A 21,293-nucleotide genomic window follows, 5' to 3' on the forward strand; every position below is an offset into this window, starting at 1 on the left:
TGACTGACATGTCAGTATGCTACGGTGAACAGCGGTATACTACTGTTGCCTTTATATGTCCCTCTGTGAGAGACACTTTGCTCTAAACCTATTTTACACAGTTCAAAATCATAAAGTTACAACAACCCTTGACATCTGCAATGATACCGGCATAATCTTCAACTATATGATTATTTTTTCAACTTATCAGATACACACGTATTTCATTCTGTTGGTTTATTATAATCACAAAAAGACATTTCTTGTTGTATTTTCTATTCTCATAAATACGTATTTCAGTAACGTTACGAACACAAGTCTACAACTCATGATTTGTGATCGTATATCTATGCAGGACCTTAATTCATAGCCGGGACCATAATTACCCATTTTAGGTAATTTAAACATTCGGAAGTGCATATGTCGGAACTCTCGCGACTTTTCCAACAATATCAGTTCAGTGAGAGAACGAGAATAGAAAATACCCCTGAAAATACTCATCATAATGTTTGATTACTAGCAAATTTAATTTAAATTTAATTATTAATTGTTTTTGGCTTTTAACTAGCTGTCAGTAACTGCGAGTACTCTCAAATCGTATTTTCTTGTTAATTCGACCTGTTGATACTATTTATAATGTTTTTTTGTTATTTTATATTAATATGGATCTTGTCTATATACATTATTTGGAATATCTTCTAATTTTCACTTCTTCATACAACATTTGTATGAACTTCAGGATTAATCTCCTTAAATATATACAGGGACGTTTTAGCTTCATCTTCTTCTTCTTCTTCTTCTTTTTCTTCTTCTTCTTCTTCTTCTTCTTCTTCTTCTTCTTCTTCTTCTTCTGATATACAGTTACAGCTTCATTGATTGAAGATTACGAACTGTTGCATGCGCGGAGTATATGATTAAAAAATATGAACAACAAGAATGTGTCCACAGTACACGGATGCCCCACTCTCACTATCATTTCCTATGTTTAGTGGACCGTGAAATTGGGATAAATTCTCTAATTTGGCATTGAAATTAGAATGATCTTATCAAAGGGCACATGTATACTAAGTTTCAAGTTGATTGGACTTCAACTTCATCAAAAACTACCTTGACCAAAAACTTTAACCTGAAGCGGGACAGACGGACGAACGGACGGACGAACGAACGGACGGACGGACGAACGGACGGACGGACGAACGGACGGACGAACGGACGCACAGACCAGAAAACATAATGCCCCTCTACTATCGTAGGTGGGGCATAAAAATTTATCTTTAAATTTGTGGAATACTTGGTGATATTTACATGAAAGAAAACAACAAGTGATTAAAAAGTATGTACATTGTTATTTATAGAATTAAATTATGTTGTGGAGAACAGTTGGAGTCAACTGATTTCTATAGGTTTCAATGGTTTGACATGCTACGACAACTTGTGGTAACAAGTTCCATTGGATGATTGTTTGTGGAAAGAATGACCATTTGTAGCTGTCTTTAGAGGTGGATATTTGCCGAAATGTTTAGGTATGTAATTTTCTTGTTCTAGTATCGGATGGTATGAGGACTAGTGATGGGATTGCAATGAGTCCATGGATGACCTTGTAGAAAATGATAAGTCTGGTTTTGAGGCGGCGCTCAGTGGGTGAGGGCCATTGTAGTTCGTTTAACATGGATGTAACACTACTGGTGTTGTGGTAATTGATACATGCATATCGGGCCGCACGCCTCTGTACCATTTCAAGCTCATTTTTATATTCTGCTGTGTGTGGATCCCATAGACTACAGGCATATTCAAGTTTTGGTCTCACTATTGATTGGTAAGCACGGGATTTGATACTGGTGTTAGAAATTTTTAAGTTTCGCCTCAGAAAGCCAAGAGATTTATTTGCATTTGATATGATGTTGTCGTAGTGATTGTTCCATTTTAAGTTAGACTGTAGGGTTACGTCGAAATATTTTGCAGATGTTACTGGTTCTAAAATATGGTTATGTAGGATGTAATCGTGTTTAAATGGTTTCTTTTTTTGTGTGATGGTTAAGATTGTGCATTTTCCTGGATGGAAGGCCATGAGCCAATCAGCCTCCCATTTAGCTGCTGCATTAAGATCTTTTTGTAAATTTGTGCAGTCTTGTTGACATGTAATTTCTCGGTATATAATACTATCATCAGCGAAGAGTCGTAATTTGCTGTGTTCGAGGTATTCTGGAAAATCGTTAATGTAAATTAAAAAGAGTATAGGCCCAATGACGGTTCCTTGGGGGACCCCTGATGTTACTGGTGCTGTATTTGATGTTATTCCGTCTATTACCACTGTTTGCGTACGGTCTGATAAGAAAGCCTGAATCCATTTTAGAGTGTTCCCTTGAATGCCATAGTATTTTAGTTTGTACAGTAGACGTTTGTGTTGAACCTTATCGAAGGCCTTGTCAAAATCCATAATAATGAGGTCTGTTTGTATATTTGTGCTGTTGTTGTTATGAAGTTCTTGTATAAATTGAATTAGTTGTGATTCACATGATCTCGATTTTCGGAAACCATGTTGGAAGTCGTAGAGTATGTTATTTGCCTCTAAATAGTTCATAATGTTACTTGTCACAATATGTTCCATCAATTTACAACAAATACATGTGAGTGAAATTGGTCTATAATTTTCAGCCTTGTATCGTTCGCCCTTTTTAAATGCTGGTGCAACAATTGCATGTTTCCAGTCTTTTGGTGTTATTCCCGATTCCAGAGATTTTCTAAATATGGTGGTAAGGATAGGTGCTATTTGTGCTTTAAGTTCTTTTAATAAACGTCCACTGATGTTATCTGGACCACTTGCTTTGTGTGGATTTAGTTTATGTAACAGTTTTTCGACACCTGGTGTAGTGATGTTCTAACAAGTCCAAACAAAGCCATGGCAAGGCATCAGTGTGAAACCCTTCGAAAATAATCACTTTTGAAAAAGAAAACAGTTTTAATAATTTATAGCTAAATGAAAATAACTTTGTCGTTTTAGGTATACTACGTATGTGTATAAAATTCTCCCAATAATTAGGAATACCAAGAAAGTTCTGTCATATAAATAAATAACTTAACACTAGATACAAATTAGGGTGAATATCAACAATAAAACTATACAATTAGAGCTAGCTAAAACTTCCCTGTATATATTTAAGGAGATTAATCCTGAAGTTCATACAAATGTTGTATGAAGAAGTGAAAATTAGAAGATATTCCAAATAATGTATATAGACAAGATCCATATTAATATAAAATAAGAAAAAAACATTATAAATAGTATCAACAGGTCGAATTAACAAGAAAATACGATTTGGGAGTACTCGCAGTTACTGACAGCTAGTTAAAAGCCAAAAACAATTAATAATAAAAAAAAATCATGCATCAGACACTATAATCAACTAACACACATCCCAGGGATTTATTATTTTAACGTCATAAACAGTCAGAGAAGACATGACTTGTGCAATCTAAATATTTAATATTTTATTATTCCAAAATCATATCTTTGGGTGGGCACACCATGAAGAGTATTTCACTCTCGGTCGATTGATGTTGTTTTACCAAATAATGAACTGTTCTATAGTCATGACCAAATCTAGACGCGCAAACTTACATTTCTTATAAGTGTTGAACAGCTCCATAACGCAACACACCATATAGTAAACACACATATAAATTTTGTACGTAATTCTAGCAGGCAATTCAACAAATGCTAGGGTTTCCCCCATCTATTTCATATAACAAGGAAGATGGAAAACAGTACTTCAAATAGTTAAGTATGCAAAAACGTCTGTAAATTAGGTTAAGTGTATGACACAAGTCACTCCACTTAGTTTCTTTTTCAACTTCGTAAATTAAAAAGTAGCCAGCGTTAAAGTTTAAATAGATCATTTTTTGTATTATATAATGAACGTGTTTCAACAGAGGGTTATTGATAGCTCACGTTTGTAATTTGTCATTGTTTAAACATAAGTTGAGGAAAATTCTGTTTAAATATCGGAACATTTTTAAAAATATCTTAGCTCCATATCTATCTTACATTCGATTAGCTAGACAATTTAGAACCTTATTATCTGTACTTTGTGTTTTGTCCTTTTGTCAAAATGACTTCAGTCGAATGTTAAGAATTAATATTCCTAAATAATTCATCACTTTATCAAAATAAACTTCTTGGTTGTTGTGGAATGGAAAAAATGTATGTTCATTATTGAACAGAATTTCCAATCACGCTATAAAGTTGTTACATCAATGCAAATCTGGGGCCGGTTTCACGAAGCTATCCTAAGACATGTCATAAGACATATCTTAGGACATGTCTTATGATCCTCTTATGACTATCCTAGGATATATCTCAGACCTCGTCTAGAAGCTGTCTTAGGATCATCTTAGCTAAGACATCCTAAACCTGTCGCAAGTTCTTTAAATTTTCAAATATAAATATGATCTACGGGAAAAAATCATGTAAATGTAGTATGACTTACCATAAATTATTCTTAAGGTATTGATTAATATAATGACATAATTTGCAAAATAAATATAAAAAATATATATAAATTATCTTTAAATAATACATCAATATAAATATGAAATTGTCAATGCAAAATTAAGCAAAAAGAATATAAAATTATGACATTGTTTTGGTACAAGTGAGTTGAATTCAATTTCGACTTTATTGGTTATAAAAGGTTAAGAGATAAAATCGTGCAATTTTTATATCAATACATCGAACTTTTATTGTTGACAAATCCTGATAATCCGTCAATGTATATATGTTTTAAGCAGGAACAGGAGAATAGATAATTAGATATAAATAATAAGATATTTTTTTTCAAAATTAATATAAAAAATGAATGTAATTCATATAAATAAACGTATAACTACCTAAGACCATCATAAGACACCTCTCGCGTTGTCCTAACTTTATGACCAACTTTAAGAGATGTCCTAATTTAGGACCGCTTTGTGAAACCCATTTAGGACTAAGATATGTCGTAAGACCATCCTAAGACATGTCTTAGTCCTAAGACAGCTTCGTGAAACTGGGCCCTGGTCATATCGGCAGAATAGCTTGACAAACCACGTTTTCTATACTAATGGCTTATTGTCTGACATTTTACATCTTTCATATGCATTTTTGCAGTACACACATTTTGTAATAACTACTTAAATATACCATTAAGATTTGTTCACGCATGGGTAAGTTCATCAAATTGTATGTGCATAAATTTATGAATCTGTATTCATCAATGTTGCGGAATTGGTCCACTTCGTGTTATGCGGAATTGGTCGACTACATATGGTGCGCAGATTTGTGCAGTTGTATTTGTTGAGAATAACATGTCGTCATTTTAAGGTTATGCAGTCATGGTATTTTCCTTTTTACTTATTGTCTTACGACCAACGATATTGCAGTCATTTGATCTTGATCCCCTTCTTATGGTTCAGTCTGCAAATTAAGTGTTCGTGCGTAGGTCAGTTTTCAGATACATGGTCTATTTATATGTAAGAAATAAGGAAAGGGGTTATCGATGTCTTACAGTTGTTTTCCATTCTTTTCTGCATACTTTTATTTTACTTTTTTACTTATGTATTGTAATTTTGAAGTTCTAAATAGTAACATAATATAAAATGTATTCAGTAAAAGTGTTTCACGGAAATATAAAATAATTGTGATGTAATTTCAACTTAGCTATGAGATTTTAATTCTGTCATTTAATTAAAGATTTTAACTTTGAAAGAGTTTTTGCTCAAGATTTCGGGTTTTCCATTCTTTTCTGCATTGTTTAATTTTACTTTTTTACTGTTTTTACTTATTTTTTGTAATTTTGAAGCTCTAAGTAGTAACATAATATCAAGTGGACTCAGTAAAAGTGTTTCACGGAAATATTAAATAATTGTGATGTAATTTCAACTTAGCTATATTGTGATCTTAAGAGGGTAACGAAAATTGGATTTTTTGCAACGTTTTGGCTTATCAAGTGTAATATATATTTCTGTACATGATAGGCTCATTATTTCCTCATGCAACGTCTTGTGTGCAACATTCTACTTGCAAAGAAAGAAATTATCTCGTTAATGTGAATTTAAGAATCCTTATTTACAAGTTTAATTGGCTGAAATGGAAATGCAGTTAGTTCTTATAGTATCTTTAGTCTCGTGCTACTGCACCAAATATGTGATTGGTGTTACTACTCAAAATTCGGAGAATGCTGTAGTTAAGGTGAAAAACCTCATAGCGGAAGTTACCGTGATGAAAAACAATTACCATGAATTACTTAAGAGAGTTATGAATATTGAAATTGAAATTGTAGATTTGAAAAATCAAGAAACATATTGGAAAAATGAACTTGAAAACATTAAGAGATACATGACATGTCAAATGGAAGAGTTGAACGATATTAATACAGAGAACAATGACAAGCTGAATGAAACAAAAGCTGTGTTGATGAAAACTATGATTTCATTCAGTCACTCATTGGCGTTAATGAATGAAACAATACAAGAACTGAGTCATAGTTTACCGGAAAAGGTTCGGTGTGAGGAAAATCTTACAGAATGTAGATCTACATCAGGTTCGTATGTTTATCATGTTGTAAATATAGTATGATTGTCTTACATATTTATCTGAAACCTAAGAAAACAAACACTGATCATTAAACAAGACATGACAATTTCTATTATTACTATGTGAAGAATGAGTATCAGTGTGCTTTACTTATATGTGTGCTGTACAATCTGTGAAGTATGCTTTTAATTTATTATTTGTTTGTCAAACTAGCTGGCGACAAGAGCCGGGTTCCTATAGCCAGTTCCCCATGTCAATTGTAATGGGTATGAAATTGATAAGTAAGTAAGTAAGTTAGTTAATTTTATTTATTTAGAGTCGGGCATGATATGTACAGATTAACATAGTAAATATGAGCTCTACAGAGCTCTTCACCGACTTAATATTTAAAAACAAATAATAAATTAAAAGCATACTTCACAGATTGTACAGCACACATATAAGTTAAGCACATGTATTATACAATAGATAAGCATAATGCATACATTTACATCAAAGCAAGCAAGCTACAAAAAAGCAGCACATTTTTAATAGCTGGGTAAGATACAAATGCACAAATAAATAATTGATAAAAAGCAAACAATAAACAGAACACTTCAGCTGTGGGACAGAAGAGTCAGTGTCTACATGAGCTACGACATCCGTTATTTGAAGAACACCATGTTGAAATAAAATGTTTGAATAGTGCCAAAGTTGAGAGGCTTCGTGCATGGTTAGGCAGAGAATTCCATAAATTTGCTGTCTCAAAGCTAAAGCTTGACCGAGTATTTATATTGAATTATATGACTTATCTTAAAATTTAATATATTGTGTAAGAACTCCGGACTGGATTTTGTCACAATTTTGTAGGGTTCTCATGGTGATGTGATGGGGGAAACCAGGATCAGGCCTATTGCCTCTCTCTTTATCACGAGAAACTTTTTTTCTTCTCGTTGTTTAAGTCAAAGTGTTTTACATATTTTAGAATAATTTTAAATATAGTTTCTAAAATAGTTCATCGCAATCATAGAAAATTTCGTAATAACAATACAAATATTTAAGACCTAATTTCTTTTTTTAAAAACAACGATATACATTATCTATCAACCAAGCTCCGTTCTTTACCTGTTAATAAATTAAATCAAATTTTGGAGGAATGCAACACAATTCCATATTGCAGTCCTAAGTATAAAATCGTCCAGATTATTATTGCATATTGTTATTATAAATTGTTTTACAAAATTGATCGCCCTGAAGATCATAGAAACTAACTATTTGATAACAACTGCCATATTTCTTACTTGGTATATGACATATTTTTTTTAGAAAAAAAGGGTTGATTGAACCTGGTTTTATTGCTAGCCCAAATGACAATCTTTAAAATACCGTTAAGATGACAACATTACCTCACAGAACTAAGTAAAAATAAATTCAAGAACACTCAGGACGGAAAATATATAAGTAAATAATACAATAGTACATTTCGACATGTAAACAACAGAATAACAACGAACACCTAAAATTAATTTACGACAATACACAAATATAGCAAAATAAAATTATGAATATATGAAAAGTAAATGAAGTAAAATAAGGAATTTTGAATAGACGTTTTAAAGCAGTTTGAACAATGCAAACTATTTCAAAGAATATGTGGTCTTTTTCATGAGCGGGTTGTATTGCAAAAAGGAAGATTGTATCAATATCGATCTAAAAATAATAAATATTATATTTATTTGGATTCTAAATCTTTCAATACAATTAGTATTTATTTAGCTGTAAAAAGTGTTACTATAAATGAAATGGATCTATATTTAACGGATAATTACTACGTGATACAATTAGATTGTTTTGTTTAGTTTTTTTCCCTTGCTTCAGTGACGACATGCAACAGTAGTATGTGTGTGAATTCGGAATCATGCTTAACTGTAAATGACATCTACATGAATCTTTGTTTTTGTCCTAAGGGATACTCTGGAAAATTTTGTGAAAGTACATTACTATGATTGTATTAAATAGAAATAGCATAGAAACCAATATATACACAAATTTATTTTGATATAAGTTATAAATAAACTCATCATAGATACCAGGATTAAAATTGTATAATTACGACAGACGCGTTATGATATCATATATATTTGAAAGATCTCTATTTGTACAGTTCTGATCAGCATTAAAATGAAATCTTATTATTTTTTATTTTAAATTCTTCACATTAAAAACAGAAATTAGTGTTTAGAAAGTTATTGCATATGGGGTTGGGCTACCTATTATTATCAATTTCACAGTTGATCTGTGTGACAGCCTTCCTTGTGGAAATGGAGGGACAAACACTTTATTAGGAACAACTTGTCAGTGTTCATGTAGAAGTGGCTTCTCTGGATTATCATGTGAAGGTATGTTTTTCTGTGGATTTTTTGTTTGCTAACTATTGCAACCATTTTAATTCTGTTATACATGAAACATTTCTCAACCAGTATGACTTATCAACCACTTTTTATAACGATGAGCGATACTAGGATATATATTTTATACTCATCGGGATGACAGGGCAAAGATTTTATAATTATAAGAGTAATCATTTTATCACATTAAGGAAATGAATATTGATAGTATTTTAACATAAAGTAGTATAACATGATATACATTATATTCATTATATTCATCGTTCCGTAAAGCGATAACCTCTTCGAAGAAGCGAGGCTGCGAATAAGTGAGGGGTCTTCTCCAGGATAGATAACCCCGGAATATTAATACACTTGGATAACATTACATTTATCCTAAATCACACTTTAGAAAAACAAATAACTCAATACATTTTATTTTAAGATAGGGTAATACCATTCGACTTACGCGATTTGTTCATTGTTCATTATCGATAAAAAAAAAAAGGATTACGTCAGACGCGCATTTCATTTACAGAGACTTATCGGTGCCGCACGAAGTTAAAAAAAAAACGTTAGAAGACAAAATAAAATACAATATTAAAGAGCATACTACATTTGTCCTCATTTATGGCAGAGGGATTTTGTTTTTCCCCTTTAGTATCAATTGGCACAACGATATACACCAATGTATAAGATTTACTTTAAACATATTTTATTTGCTGAATTAAAGCAAAATGGATTAGACACAAGTAAATCATACTTATGAAGTGTTCTCCATTAAGATGACATATAAATGAAATGTTGAACAATATAGAGTCTTTGAATAATAATGCAAATGTTTCTTCTAAAGTAACAAGGGAGACTGACATTTATTTTTGAAATTGTTTGCAGTAACACCATGCACCAGCCAACCTTGTTTATATGATGGTAGTTGTTCGATATCAGGAGACAGTTATAGCTGCAACTGTTCAAAGGGATATTCTGGCAACTCATGTGAAGGTAATTTTAACGAAATATATATGAAAATGAAACTCATGACTGGAAAGAATACAAAAAGTTGACATACAGGAAAGTCCCTTATCAATGGCATAATCAATAGCTTAAGACTTTAAATGAAAGAAAAAAAAACTGTCATACTCAAGACTTGGTTTAGACAGTCTTTATGATTTTATCTATGTTACTGCTTTAGACTTTTTTCAGAAATCAATGCGATATACTAAACTAGAGATGAAATTTGTATTCTGATCAAGGATAAGTTGGTGACATTTATTCTGTATAAACAATCTTCAGTCAGATTTGCATTTACTTAATGTCAGTAGTACTATATTTGAACGGAGTATACATCGGATGTATACTTAAATTAGAGAAGAAAACAAATCAACAATAAAAAAGGCAATTCAAAGAAAATGCCAAATTTTATCGGTATGCATGTAGGTTACATCTGTAATTTCGAGACCGTATCATTATTACGATATGTTATGAATTCCCACATTCTTATCCATGCAATGTTCTAATCAATGTGAATAATGAATAAAGTTAATCTATATAAAAATTTGGAAATAACTACTTAAAAATATCAGTAAATTAATTTTGCTCTAGAGACACCATGCAGCAGTAGTCCTTGTGTAAATTCCGGGTCATGTTTGAATGTCAATGGCAGCTTTGTGTGTGTTTGTTCATTGGGATACTTTGGCAAATTATGTGAAGGTACGTATTATTGATCAATACAATAACTTAATTTTCTAAACTAATAATATAAGACTAAATTTATCAACATTTGTTTCGGTATAAGTAATATTGCTGAAACAAAGAATATTGCAATTTCTATGTAAATCAAATTATGGTCAGAGTTAACACAAAATCGTAAGTGTTGTTCAGGAAACGATGAAACACAATAATAAAGGTTTTGTATTGGACAGGCAGGTTAAAATGGCTATTTTACATGCTTATACATATGGTACAGTACAACTGAACACCAGTCGTATCTGCAAATTATTGTCGAATAATACCCTTCAAATGAGTGCAAACCACAACAGCATCAATTTACAATGGCAAAGGGTTTTTTCCTTGATATTACATTTATACAACAAATGGATATAAAAAGATGTGGTATGAATGCCAATGAGACAACTATCCATGCATGTCGTGAAAAATAAACTTTCAAATAGAAAGGGGAAAGTAAAAATCTGGTATCAGCAACTTCATGTTTCTGTATATATACTTTAAAAAAAAAAAAATGAAGAATTTCATTCAAACAGTTCATATAATATTCTATAACGGTGGGAACATTATATTGCATGAAATTTGATTCTCTTTGCGTCTGGCGTAAACATTAAATTTTATTCCTGATATCTATGATGAGTTTATTTGATATTTGTAATAATTTTACAGTTGATCCATGTGACGGGTTTCCTTGTGGAAATGGAGGAACAAAGACTGTATCAGGAACAGTCTGTGAGTGTACATGTAAAAGTGGCTTCTCTGGATCATCATGTGAAGGTATTTCTGTTTGTTGTGTTGACATTTCTGTTCATCAGAGTTGCTACCATTTCAAATGCAAACAATTGTTTTAAAACGTTTTCAAACAGATTGAATAGAAGATCATTTGATGATGGACACTGTGTATAAAACAATTCAACGAGATCAATTCGGTTAAAATTATGAGACTTGTTAATAATAGCATGTCTACCAGTTAGTGATAATAAAAATTCACCGATCATAAATTTAGGTAGCAAACCACTCAAACGGAGTACACAACAAATTTTTACAGTTTTCATTTAAAAAAAAAGAGTGATATAGGTTACACAAGAGGGTTTTCTTGTGTATTAATCCAAAAGAACGCTAAATCACATTCTCCGGTATGATATACCAGATAAATAGAAAACACTGTTAAAGTCTATGAATACATTTTAAAGAAATAGATACGCAACAAAAGATGTTGATTTTATTATGTTGCTTACAGTGACGCCTTGTAGTAGCCAGCCTTGTTTGCATGATGGTAGTTGTTCTATATCAGAAAACAGCTACAGTTGCAATTGTTCAAATGGGTATTCTGGCAAATCATGTGAAGGTTCGTTTACCATAATATAGTTGACAAAGAACAGATTTAATTGAAAAATACGGTCGTATCTATACCAATGCTTGGAGATATTTCAAAACAAATTTTTCAATAAACTGAACATGATTTTCTTAAAATTTCGAATAACAGTACCTTAATTAAAAATATCGGATCATCCATACATATGCATTCTACCATAATGCTGATACTTGCATAGTTTGCAAGTTTGAGTCGCATTTTTACTTTCTTTTTTGAAACAAATTTGAACAATACAAAAAATCGTTTCAAGGTAAGTATAATAATTTCTTTGGCAGCTTATATTTTCAATATGAAACAGTAGCTATATAAAGGCAATGAATAATGAATAATTCTCATATGACTTACTTATCTACAAATATTTGAATAGGATTGATCAGTTTGAGTTTTACACCTCGATAAACGGTGTTGCCAAAACTATTTTCGTAACTTATATAAACACTAGGTCAATGTTTACTGTTATATTTTCATGCACGATGAGATATACACATGCTTAGAATCAACAGGTTGCAAGAAAATCAAAATTGAAAAAAGGTACAGAAATATATTATATCCTTTTATAATGCATATGAAAAATTCATAAAGCATTACAGCTAGATTTATATAATTCTGTTTCACACGAGAAACTCTCCAAAAACAATTACGCCAAATTGGAATTTGTGTTCCCTTAATGGGTTTTTTTTACGGACGGTAATGTTTCTATTGTAACATTTCATGCTAGACTCGTTCGCTATGCCTGTGTCTTATTCGAAACCACAAATTACTAAAAATCCTTTACTAAATTATAAATTCGTTAGATGTGTTTGATCTTTTCGTATTGCCATTTGCTTTAGAATTTTGTTCTAATGTCTTATATAAGACAACTATGAGGTGAAAACTTCATCTACTTAATCTAAAGTTTTATTTTCTTGATATGATTTTAGTGACACCATGCAGCAGTAGTCCATGTGTAAAGTCAGGATCATGTTTAAATGCTAATGGAAGCTATGCATGTTTTTGTCCCAAAGGATTTTCCGGCAAATACTGAACTCCGATGAAAATTCAAGTCCCTAATCAAATGGCAACATCAAATGATAAAACACATTAAACGAATGGACAACAACAGTAATATTCCTGACTTGGTACAGGCATTTTCAAATGTAGAAAATTTTGGATTGAACATGATGACTAAAATATTTTGCACTAGACTTAAACTTAGCATCAATCAATCAATCCGTGATAAATCATCTGATCCGCAGATAACCCATTAGATATACTGCTACCGCAAATAAACTCATCATAGCTACCAGGATTTAAATTTAATATTTTAAAACTATACAAAGTGATAATCTTTACATATAGTATTTTTCTGTAATTAATCCATTTGTTTTCATCTTTCGAATTTTGTATATTTCAGTAACGCCATGCATAAGTAGTCCTTGTCTTAACTCAGGAATATGTTTCAATTTGGATGGCACTTATACATGTGCATGTCAGCCAGGATACTCAGGCACACGTTGTGAAGGTACAAGGCTATTTTAGATCTATACATCAAATTCAAATTGTCTAAAATACACAGGTATTGCTTGCACTTAACGAGCAATAAGATATTTTTTTTCTATTTTTCAAGTTATATTTATATCTCAGACAGATCATTTCAGGAATGATTTCAGTACTCTTAAAATAGGGGCGACGTTACCAGAGGGACAGTCAAACTAAAATATCGAAAATAAACTGACAATGCCATTGCTAAACAAACAAAGACAAAACGACATATAACAGTACACAAAACACAACATAGAAAACTAAAGACTAAGCAACACGAACCCAACAAAAAACTGGGGGATCACATGTGCCCCGGAATGGTAAGCAAATCCTGCTCCACATGTGGCACCCGCATATTTTGCTCATGTTTATAACAAACCCGGTAATTTGGTAAGTCACATTCGTTGTGATAAGTTAAGTGCATTGTAGTTACGACATAAGGAACATATCCGATATAATGATAGCATTAATTGTAGTTAAAACAATTGAAGTTTCAATGCAGATTAATTGCAGTCAATAATGATAGATCATAAAGCTTCAAAGAATTGAGCGATAACAATCCCGACTAAACTGAACGTGAACACAAGTCATCAGGAAACAATTTCTGATTCATTAAAAGAGGACCGAAAGATACTAGAGTGACAGTCCAACGCAAAAATTGAAAATAAACTGACAACGCCATTGCTAATAATGAAAAAGACAAACAGACAAACAATAGTTCACATGACACAACATAGAAAACTAAAGAATAAGTAACACGAACCCCACCAAAAACTAGGGGTGATCTCAGGTGCACTAAATGATAGAAAAGAATGAAAACAAATAATGTAAGGATAACTTTTTGTGTTCCAGTTACACCTTGCAGTGAAGACATCTGTTTGAACCAGGGAACTTGTTCCATTGTGAATCGTGACTTTAGATGTACGTGCAAGTCTGGGTTTTCAGGGAGATTTTGTGAAGGTAAACTTTTCACCAGATTTGTCATTTATTTCTAAGTGTCTGTTTCAAGTTATGTAGCATGACAAAACGAAAAGTCACAGAAACATATATCGTGTTCATTGCAATAGCATTCAATAACAGAAATTGTACCTATCGTAAATCGAGATATAAAGCTGTATCTTGCACTACATGATACTGTATACTCATTACCGTGGGAAATTGATAGTTTGCCTCTCAAAAATGAAAATCGACCATGCAAATATGACATATAATCGAATGAAACTTATCAAACCTGATGTTTACGTATACTTAACAGCGTTATCGATGAAACTTGTGTTGTGTCATTTTTATTTTTATCATTGCGTTGTTTGAAGAGCTATGGTGTACAAATTTAAACTCCTTTTTGGTATCTAAATAGAAACGTCATATTTACTATAATGGTAAACAAAAAATTGTGTATCCACAAGACACTGACTTTCAATTTATAACGAATACCTCTGTGTCATTTTGAAATATCCATTATGTATGCAGATGAACATCACAAATTAACAAAATTAACAAGTACGCAAAATTATGCTCAGTTAATTCTGAAAAAACTCACCGTATATTTTTTGGTATTTTCAGTGACACCCTGTACATCAAACCCTTGTAGATGTGGAACATGTTCTGTATCGGGTAGTAGTTATGCATGCAGTTGTCCATCTGGGCTCCAGCGTAGTCGATGTGAAAGTAATTTGATAACCTAGTTATAAAGTGGTGAATGTAGATTATAAACAAGTGGCAAATTTATAAAAGATTAGTGTCCATCATAAATGTTTCGTTTCTTTTAAAAACAAAAATCAAATCAAATTTGAAAAGTAAATGTATCAAGGAGAATATAAATGAGAAAATTTCGTAGGACAAATTTTTAATATAGTTGTACTTTGATCTTTAAAAATGTTTAATGAAGGAAGTATTTTAAGTTATGTCGTTATTTACTGGACAACAATCAATACTATCACTCATTAAAGGTATCGTGTATTCAATTATGACGTTGCAGGGTTTTAAACAATATCAAAATTGTAATATTATTTTCCTCTTTCGTACTCAGATAAACATGAAATTGAACTTAAAATAGTTAATTTGTTGTTTAACAGTTTGGCTGTACTTTTTAAAATTTGAAGAATTCAGAGCAAAATATATGTTAACACTTCAAAGGAAAAGCTTTTAAACAAAGACAGGGTGTATGAATAAAAAGTGGATTCATCCACATATTATAGGCTTAGCACAAACTATGTATAATTGTAAGAAAACCCCTGATGAAGTCTTGAATGTATGTCAAACACTACGCTTAGTATTTGTTAAAAAAGGGATACATGGAAAAATTTAATCAAAATATACAGTAATTATGTTATGAAAATGAAATTTGATTGCGTATCCGTTATTTTGACAGTTGTTGTTAAGTCTTCAGCGTATATACCATGCATCATGGTAAAAATTCACATTAGCAAACATATTTGTTCATTGACAGGTAGAAGATCTCAAAAAAATTTGTAATGATAGAAATCACAACTTAAATTTATAAGGATCAAATATAGATTAGACAAATCAAAATGAGTAAAATGACATGCAAATAAAACCCTTAAAAGCATGTGGATAGAAGCATGTTAAGCCAAAGGTTGTTTTACAGTTTTGATAACTAGCAAAATTCCTTGTTTGTATCAATTGCTTTTTAAATGCATCGATACACTTCCTTGGAACTAACTTATCTTAAAAAAAAAATAAAGCACATAGAGTATTCTCTTACAATTGAATATTCCACTCTCATATATGGGCATTTCTATATGAACATTAAATGTTCTTTTTTAATACAATTGTAGTGTTGTTTACTGAAACGATTACTTCTCCTGACTTTCCTTTTACCTATGCCGATAATCTTAACTTAGCTTGGACTATCGATGCTGGCAGTAGAAACAGAGTCGAAATAAGTTTTACCAGTTTCGACCTTGAGGCCTGTTGTGATTATGTAAAGGTTGGTAGATTAAAAATCAAGTTTTTCATATACAATTTACAAACTGTTAAAGGTCAGAAACAAATCACATTGAGAGTGTTTTTTTTTTTTTTTTATATATATACTTTATTAATTTATCAATTCGATGATTTATGATTTGAAATGTTTGTCACTCCACAATTTTGTTATCAATAATCTCTTTTAAAGGGTATTACGAAATCAAATTATTTATTGCCAAATCATACTATTCCGGGTTTTCTTCACAATTTTTAACTAGCTGATAACTATAATGAGGTCGACGAAGATGCATAAAAGATCACTTGAATTACTATAAAATCAGCCCCTACAAACCAAGCCTGCTTTGTCCAAAGATAATAATCTGTGAAAACTGTTGATTCAAATTAAAATTCTTTACATTCGTCTCAGCTTGTTCAAATTGATGCGATTAAAGCAATTATAACAGTAACTGATTTGGTTTCATTTGAAAGTTTTCTGTCAAATTAGATAGTTGACTGGCAAAAAAAATTGCAATCAAAATTTAAGTCAAGTTTACGTAAACTATGGTTATTAATTACATGTATCAATATATCTTGAAAAATTCTAAATATATCCAATGCAAATATGTGTTAGGCCAAGGATAGTTTTTTTAGCACTTGTTAACATTCCAAACATGTTCATTTTGTTGTGTTCGACTCAAATCATAATTGTTTTTCATCTATTATGTTTACATGAGGGCAGGAATGTCTTTTTTTCCGTCAAACGTCACAAAGCCCTTTCCATGAAAAAAATATTGACAGCAACGAATAACTGCCTCCGTACTCAAGCCTCGATATTGGACCCATAGAAACCTACGACGCGAAATGCGTAAGGAGCATTTGAAGAGTTGATGGATAATCCGGATTCAGAAAAAAAGTCATAGATTAATCAGAATGAATCAGGCAAACTGCAATACCCAACCTTCTTTTATTTGAATTCCCCATTTGTTTAACATTTTTACTGCATTGTCAAATGATGATTAAGTGACCTTGGTGAACTGAGTATCAATCAAATCGTGAATACTTTCATCCGGATGGTTATTAAAATGAGTTATCCAATTTCTTGGGAACTAACCCAACAGGAGATCACCGAAGATTTGAAACCGGTTGATGTTTTGATGGGCCTGACACTTGACCTAATATTATCTCATTATTCAATTACTTTTTGTACTTCAGTAGGTTTTTGTTTTTAACAGACAAGTTCAACCGCACTTACATTATTAGGATAGAATTCCAGAAGCTTCGCGAGTTCATTAAATAAACCGGAGATGTTCGTTGAGCAGAAATATTAAACTGGTATAGGTATAGGAAGATGTGGTATGAGTTCAAACGAGACAACTCTCCATATATACATGGTCTGGATATTGCTCTGAAAACTGTAAATTATCTTTTGTTAAAACCTCCTTTGGGGTTTTGTCTATAAGCAGAGTTGGTTAGCAAAGTTGCTATGTTATTCCTCTAAAAACCTTGATGGATCAGTATTTACTTCAATGTCCATAAATCGACAACATCTTAAACCAGGATGATTAAAACTACATTTGATACATGCATGCCTGTGTTAGCAATTGCATTAATTTCAAAAACCACTTAAATTAAAAATCGTAGCATTTATAACCAACGATACCTTGTTGTTGTTTTCGAGTAATGGTAGTTAAAATGCGTAACCATAAAAAACATTTATGAATTACCCTTTTTGTGTATCATTCCTTGATACCCTCAAACGAAATTGTTGGTTATTAAAATACTATTTTTCAACAGGGTGATCAGCCACTGCGCTCCTTATTATAAACATATACGAGAAAAGTCACTTTGTCTTTCCATGATACCTTTCAAGCCCTGTGTATAAGCAATAAAAGAATCAGTCCAATCTTTAACAGAATTAATAGCATGTTTTTTTTAACAATATGTTTTGAATAACCATCATATCGTCATCAATGCCAATTGTGTTTTCATTATTTGTTTGGCTGTTAAAATTGTTACGATGCAAATCAATTTACTTAAAAGTACAAATGTTATCATTAAACTTTTGGCTTATAAATATGTAAACTTTATAAAGCGAGGTAACATAAGAGGTTCATCTAAAACTTCATTAACCTCACCTAAGGCAGCTAATTGCGGCTCATTCAATTAAATGACTACATAAGGTACACGGCCACTAACTCATTTTCTTTCTAAAGTACTTCTTCGTTTGCATCAGCTAGAGGACTATTTGCAAGAAATAACTTTCTTTTACAAATTACAGAAATTAAAATCATCCGAAAAATACAAATGTATAAAATATATATAAGTATCAATGAAACATATGTACTTATCTTATGTCTGAATCAGTCTGTTCTTTTTGTGTTCCTTCAGTTGAAATCATGAAAAGCATGCAATTTTGTATCAAATAAAAGCGGTTAAACTGATTATGAAATTCTGTTGGTAAAAGAAATACTCTCAAGTCCTTCAAAATTAAATAAAAGTTAACTCTAGTTGAGCAGACGATAATATCAATTTATTAAATTGATTTAATGCTCAAATTAAATCTTATTAATTAAGTAGTATTGCTTATTTGTAGGTATAACAAAATTATAAGTTTGTTTTGTTTTGTGGGTTTTTTTATTTTGTTTGTTTTAGCTTTTTATCATGATGAACTCTTGCCTATATTTTGTATATAAATAAAGCTTGAAATGTATACGTAGATAAGATTTTATAATGTCAGTTGGAATTGGGATATAATCACACTAACACAAAAAATATGATATGGTCATTGTTAAGCCAAAAAAGGTTTACCTTTTAAAAAAGGCAAAGTAACTGAAATAGTATTTTTGATAAAACAATCATAATAAACATTGAGAAATACAAGACCAAAAACATACACCTACACTGTGTCGTTTTAAAGACTACATAGCATGACTCACTCACTCTCCGTATTCTGAATGCTTAAGAACAATTTTCCCCTAGAAATTATTTGGATAATTCTAACCTAGCACACATTTTGACAGTTCTACCCTAGAATTGATTATAAAAGTTCTACCTGAGAAGTTTTGGACAGTTCTTAAACCAATATAACTTTTTTACAGAACTACAGCATGTACAGTAGACCAGTTCTATGGCAGAATATTCTGACAGTTTTATGAAAGATGTATCTGATAGTACCAACGAGAGTTTAGATCTCACTAAGACGATTAGGTTAATGCGGTTAATGTATTAATTTGTTTTATCTTCGTTGAAATCATCAAACTATAAACGTACTAAACGTTTTCAATATTAATAGAAAATTCAAACAAACCAGATAATATTTGTCATTCTTCATATTAAAAAAAAACAATTATTAATAATTTATGCATTTTTCTTTCAAGGTATACAATGGAGCGTCATCCAGCAATCTCCTTGGATCTTATAATGGAAAAAATATACCATCAAACCACATAACGACTGGCAGATATATGTACATTACTTTTACAACAGACAGTTCGGTTGTACGTAAAGGATTTAGTGCAAATATTTACAAAATATTAACATAATAGTATGTTATAGAAGTTCGAGGGCATATACAATACACTTCAAACTTTAAGATATACCAATGTCATAGATCTTACCATTTCTTTATTAATATCTGTAGTGGAAACAATAAGCTTTAAATGTTGAGATTATTGATTATTTCCTATTAGCTGAAGAACCGTAGCACTTAAGAACAATTGCTGGCAACTTCCGGACAATAGAACTACATAAAATGTGCAATGATAAAACTTTCGGAATTGCTACCAAGGTTCAGGACACAATTATTTCACAACACAACATTGTTGGTAGCCCAGGTGTAGCTTGGCAATATATATAGTTTTTTTGTAATTTATTTTTATTTCATCTGAAAATACACCAAGTATATATTGTGATACATAATTATATAATTAATTCATAATACATATAATGATATTAAATTTTATTTTAAATTTTTCAATAACAGTCTAAAATTAAAAAGTTAGTTATGCTAATTGTTCTAAATTTTCTACTGGATCATACACATCCTTTATCACTCTGGATTAGAATACCTGAATATGCTGATAAGGTTAATGATTGCATCAGCTCTCTCCCATAGCCACATGCATCACTGCCTATACAGTGATGTAAAACATGAGAGGTACCATGAGAGGCCACCAGAGATCATTAACAGATAACATATTGGACAACATGTTGGACAGAGTCACATAATAAATGTCAACCTAAGTCAAGGGGAGATAATTCAAATACAATCGAACAAAAACTAGTATATCAATATATATATATATATATAACAATAGCAATAAACATAGATAGTACTTTTAAGATGCACACAAATCACTGTCCAGTTGTGATGTGCATCAGCATATTATTAATTCTACATGAACTATTATAAAGCCTTAAGTAAGTACATAAATAGAAAGATCTCTCCTCAAATGTGAACTAAGTTTTTAATTAATTCCCATTTACTATCAAATTTCTCTCTTGCTCTAGGGGATCTGTAAAAGGAGGTAGATATTTTTTCTATTTGGTAGGAATTTTTAATCATAGCTATGACACCTTTAAGAGTCGGTAATTAAGTATTAAAGCGACATGTATAAATATAATATTTAACTAGAATAGTGAATAAGTTTAGGGAAATATCCCAAGACTCTGACCCAAGAACAATATTTTCCACATTAAGAATTAAAGTTAAATTATTTTCAACTAGAAAAAGTGCTGCAATTTCTAACCACAAATTTCTAACTAGCATACATTCCCAGAAAAGGTGACTTATAGTTTCTTTAGTTTCATTACAGAAACTACATAAGTT

General features: G+C 31.3%; 2 protein-coding genes across 3 annotated transcripts in view; both read left to right on the top strand.

Annotated features, from left to right (window-relative positions):
* The first annotated feature begins 430 nt into the window (after positions 1-430).
* LOC143075173 (uncharacterized) overlaps positions 431-21,293 on the top strand; it is a 117,885-nt gene continuing 97,022 nt past the window's right edge. The window contains exon 1 of one of the 2 annotated variants that reach the window (XM_076250511.1): positions 431-470. The gene's annotated coding sequence lies outside the window, so the exon portion shown is untranslated. The remainder of the gene's footprint in view (positions 471-21,293) is intronic. The other variant, XM_076250510.1, reaches the window with a different exon arrangement.
* LOC143075174 (uncharacterized) lies at positions 5,905-20,129 on the top strand. The gene is made up of 11 exons (XM_076250512.1): positions 5,905-6,557; positions 8,821-8,928; positions 9,811-9,918; positions 10,519-10,626; positions 11,311-11,418; positions 11,882-11,989; positions 13,410-13,517; positions 14,390-14,497; positions 15,101-15,205; positions 16,336-16,487; positions 19,843-20,129. The coding sequence occupies exons 1-11, from the start codon at positions 6,104-6,106 to the stop codon at positions 20,005-20,007; spliced, it is 1,632 nt and encodes a 543-aa protein (XP_076106627.1). The 5' UTR covers positions 5,905-6,103; the 3' UTR covers positions 20,008-20,129.

The sequence above is a fragment of the Mytilus galloprovincialis genome, chromosome 5 (assembly GCF_965363235.1).
Source record: "Mytilus galloprovincialis chromosome 5, xbMytGall1.hap1.1, whole genome shotgun sequence".
NCBI classification, from domain to species: Eukaryota; Metazoa; Mollusca; class Bivalvia; order Mytilida; family Mytilidae; genus Mytilus; species Mytilus galloprovincialis.

Bases quoted from the DNA above. Each gene is read 5' to 3' on its own strand.
- LOC143075174 (XM_076250512.1), top strand. From the start codon at position 6,104: ATGGAAATGCAGTTAGTTCTTATAGTATCTTTAGTCTCGTGCTACTGC. The intron at 11,419-11,881 runs GTATTTCTGTTT...TGTTGCTTACAG, and splicing joins CTCTGGATCATCATGTGAAG to TGACGCCTTGTAGTAGCCAG. The intron at 13,518-14,389 runs GTACAAGGCTAT...TTTGTGTTCCAG, and splicing joins CTCAGGCACACGTTGTGAAG to TTACACCTTGCAGTGAAGAC.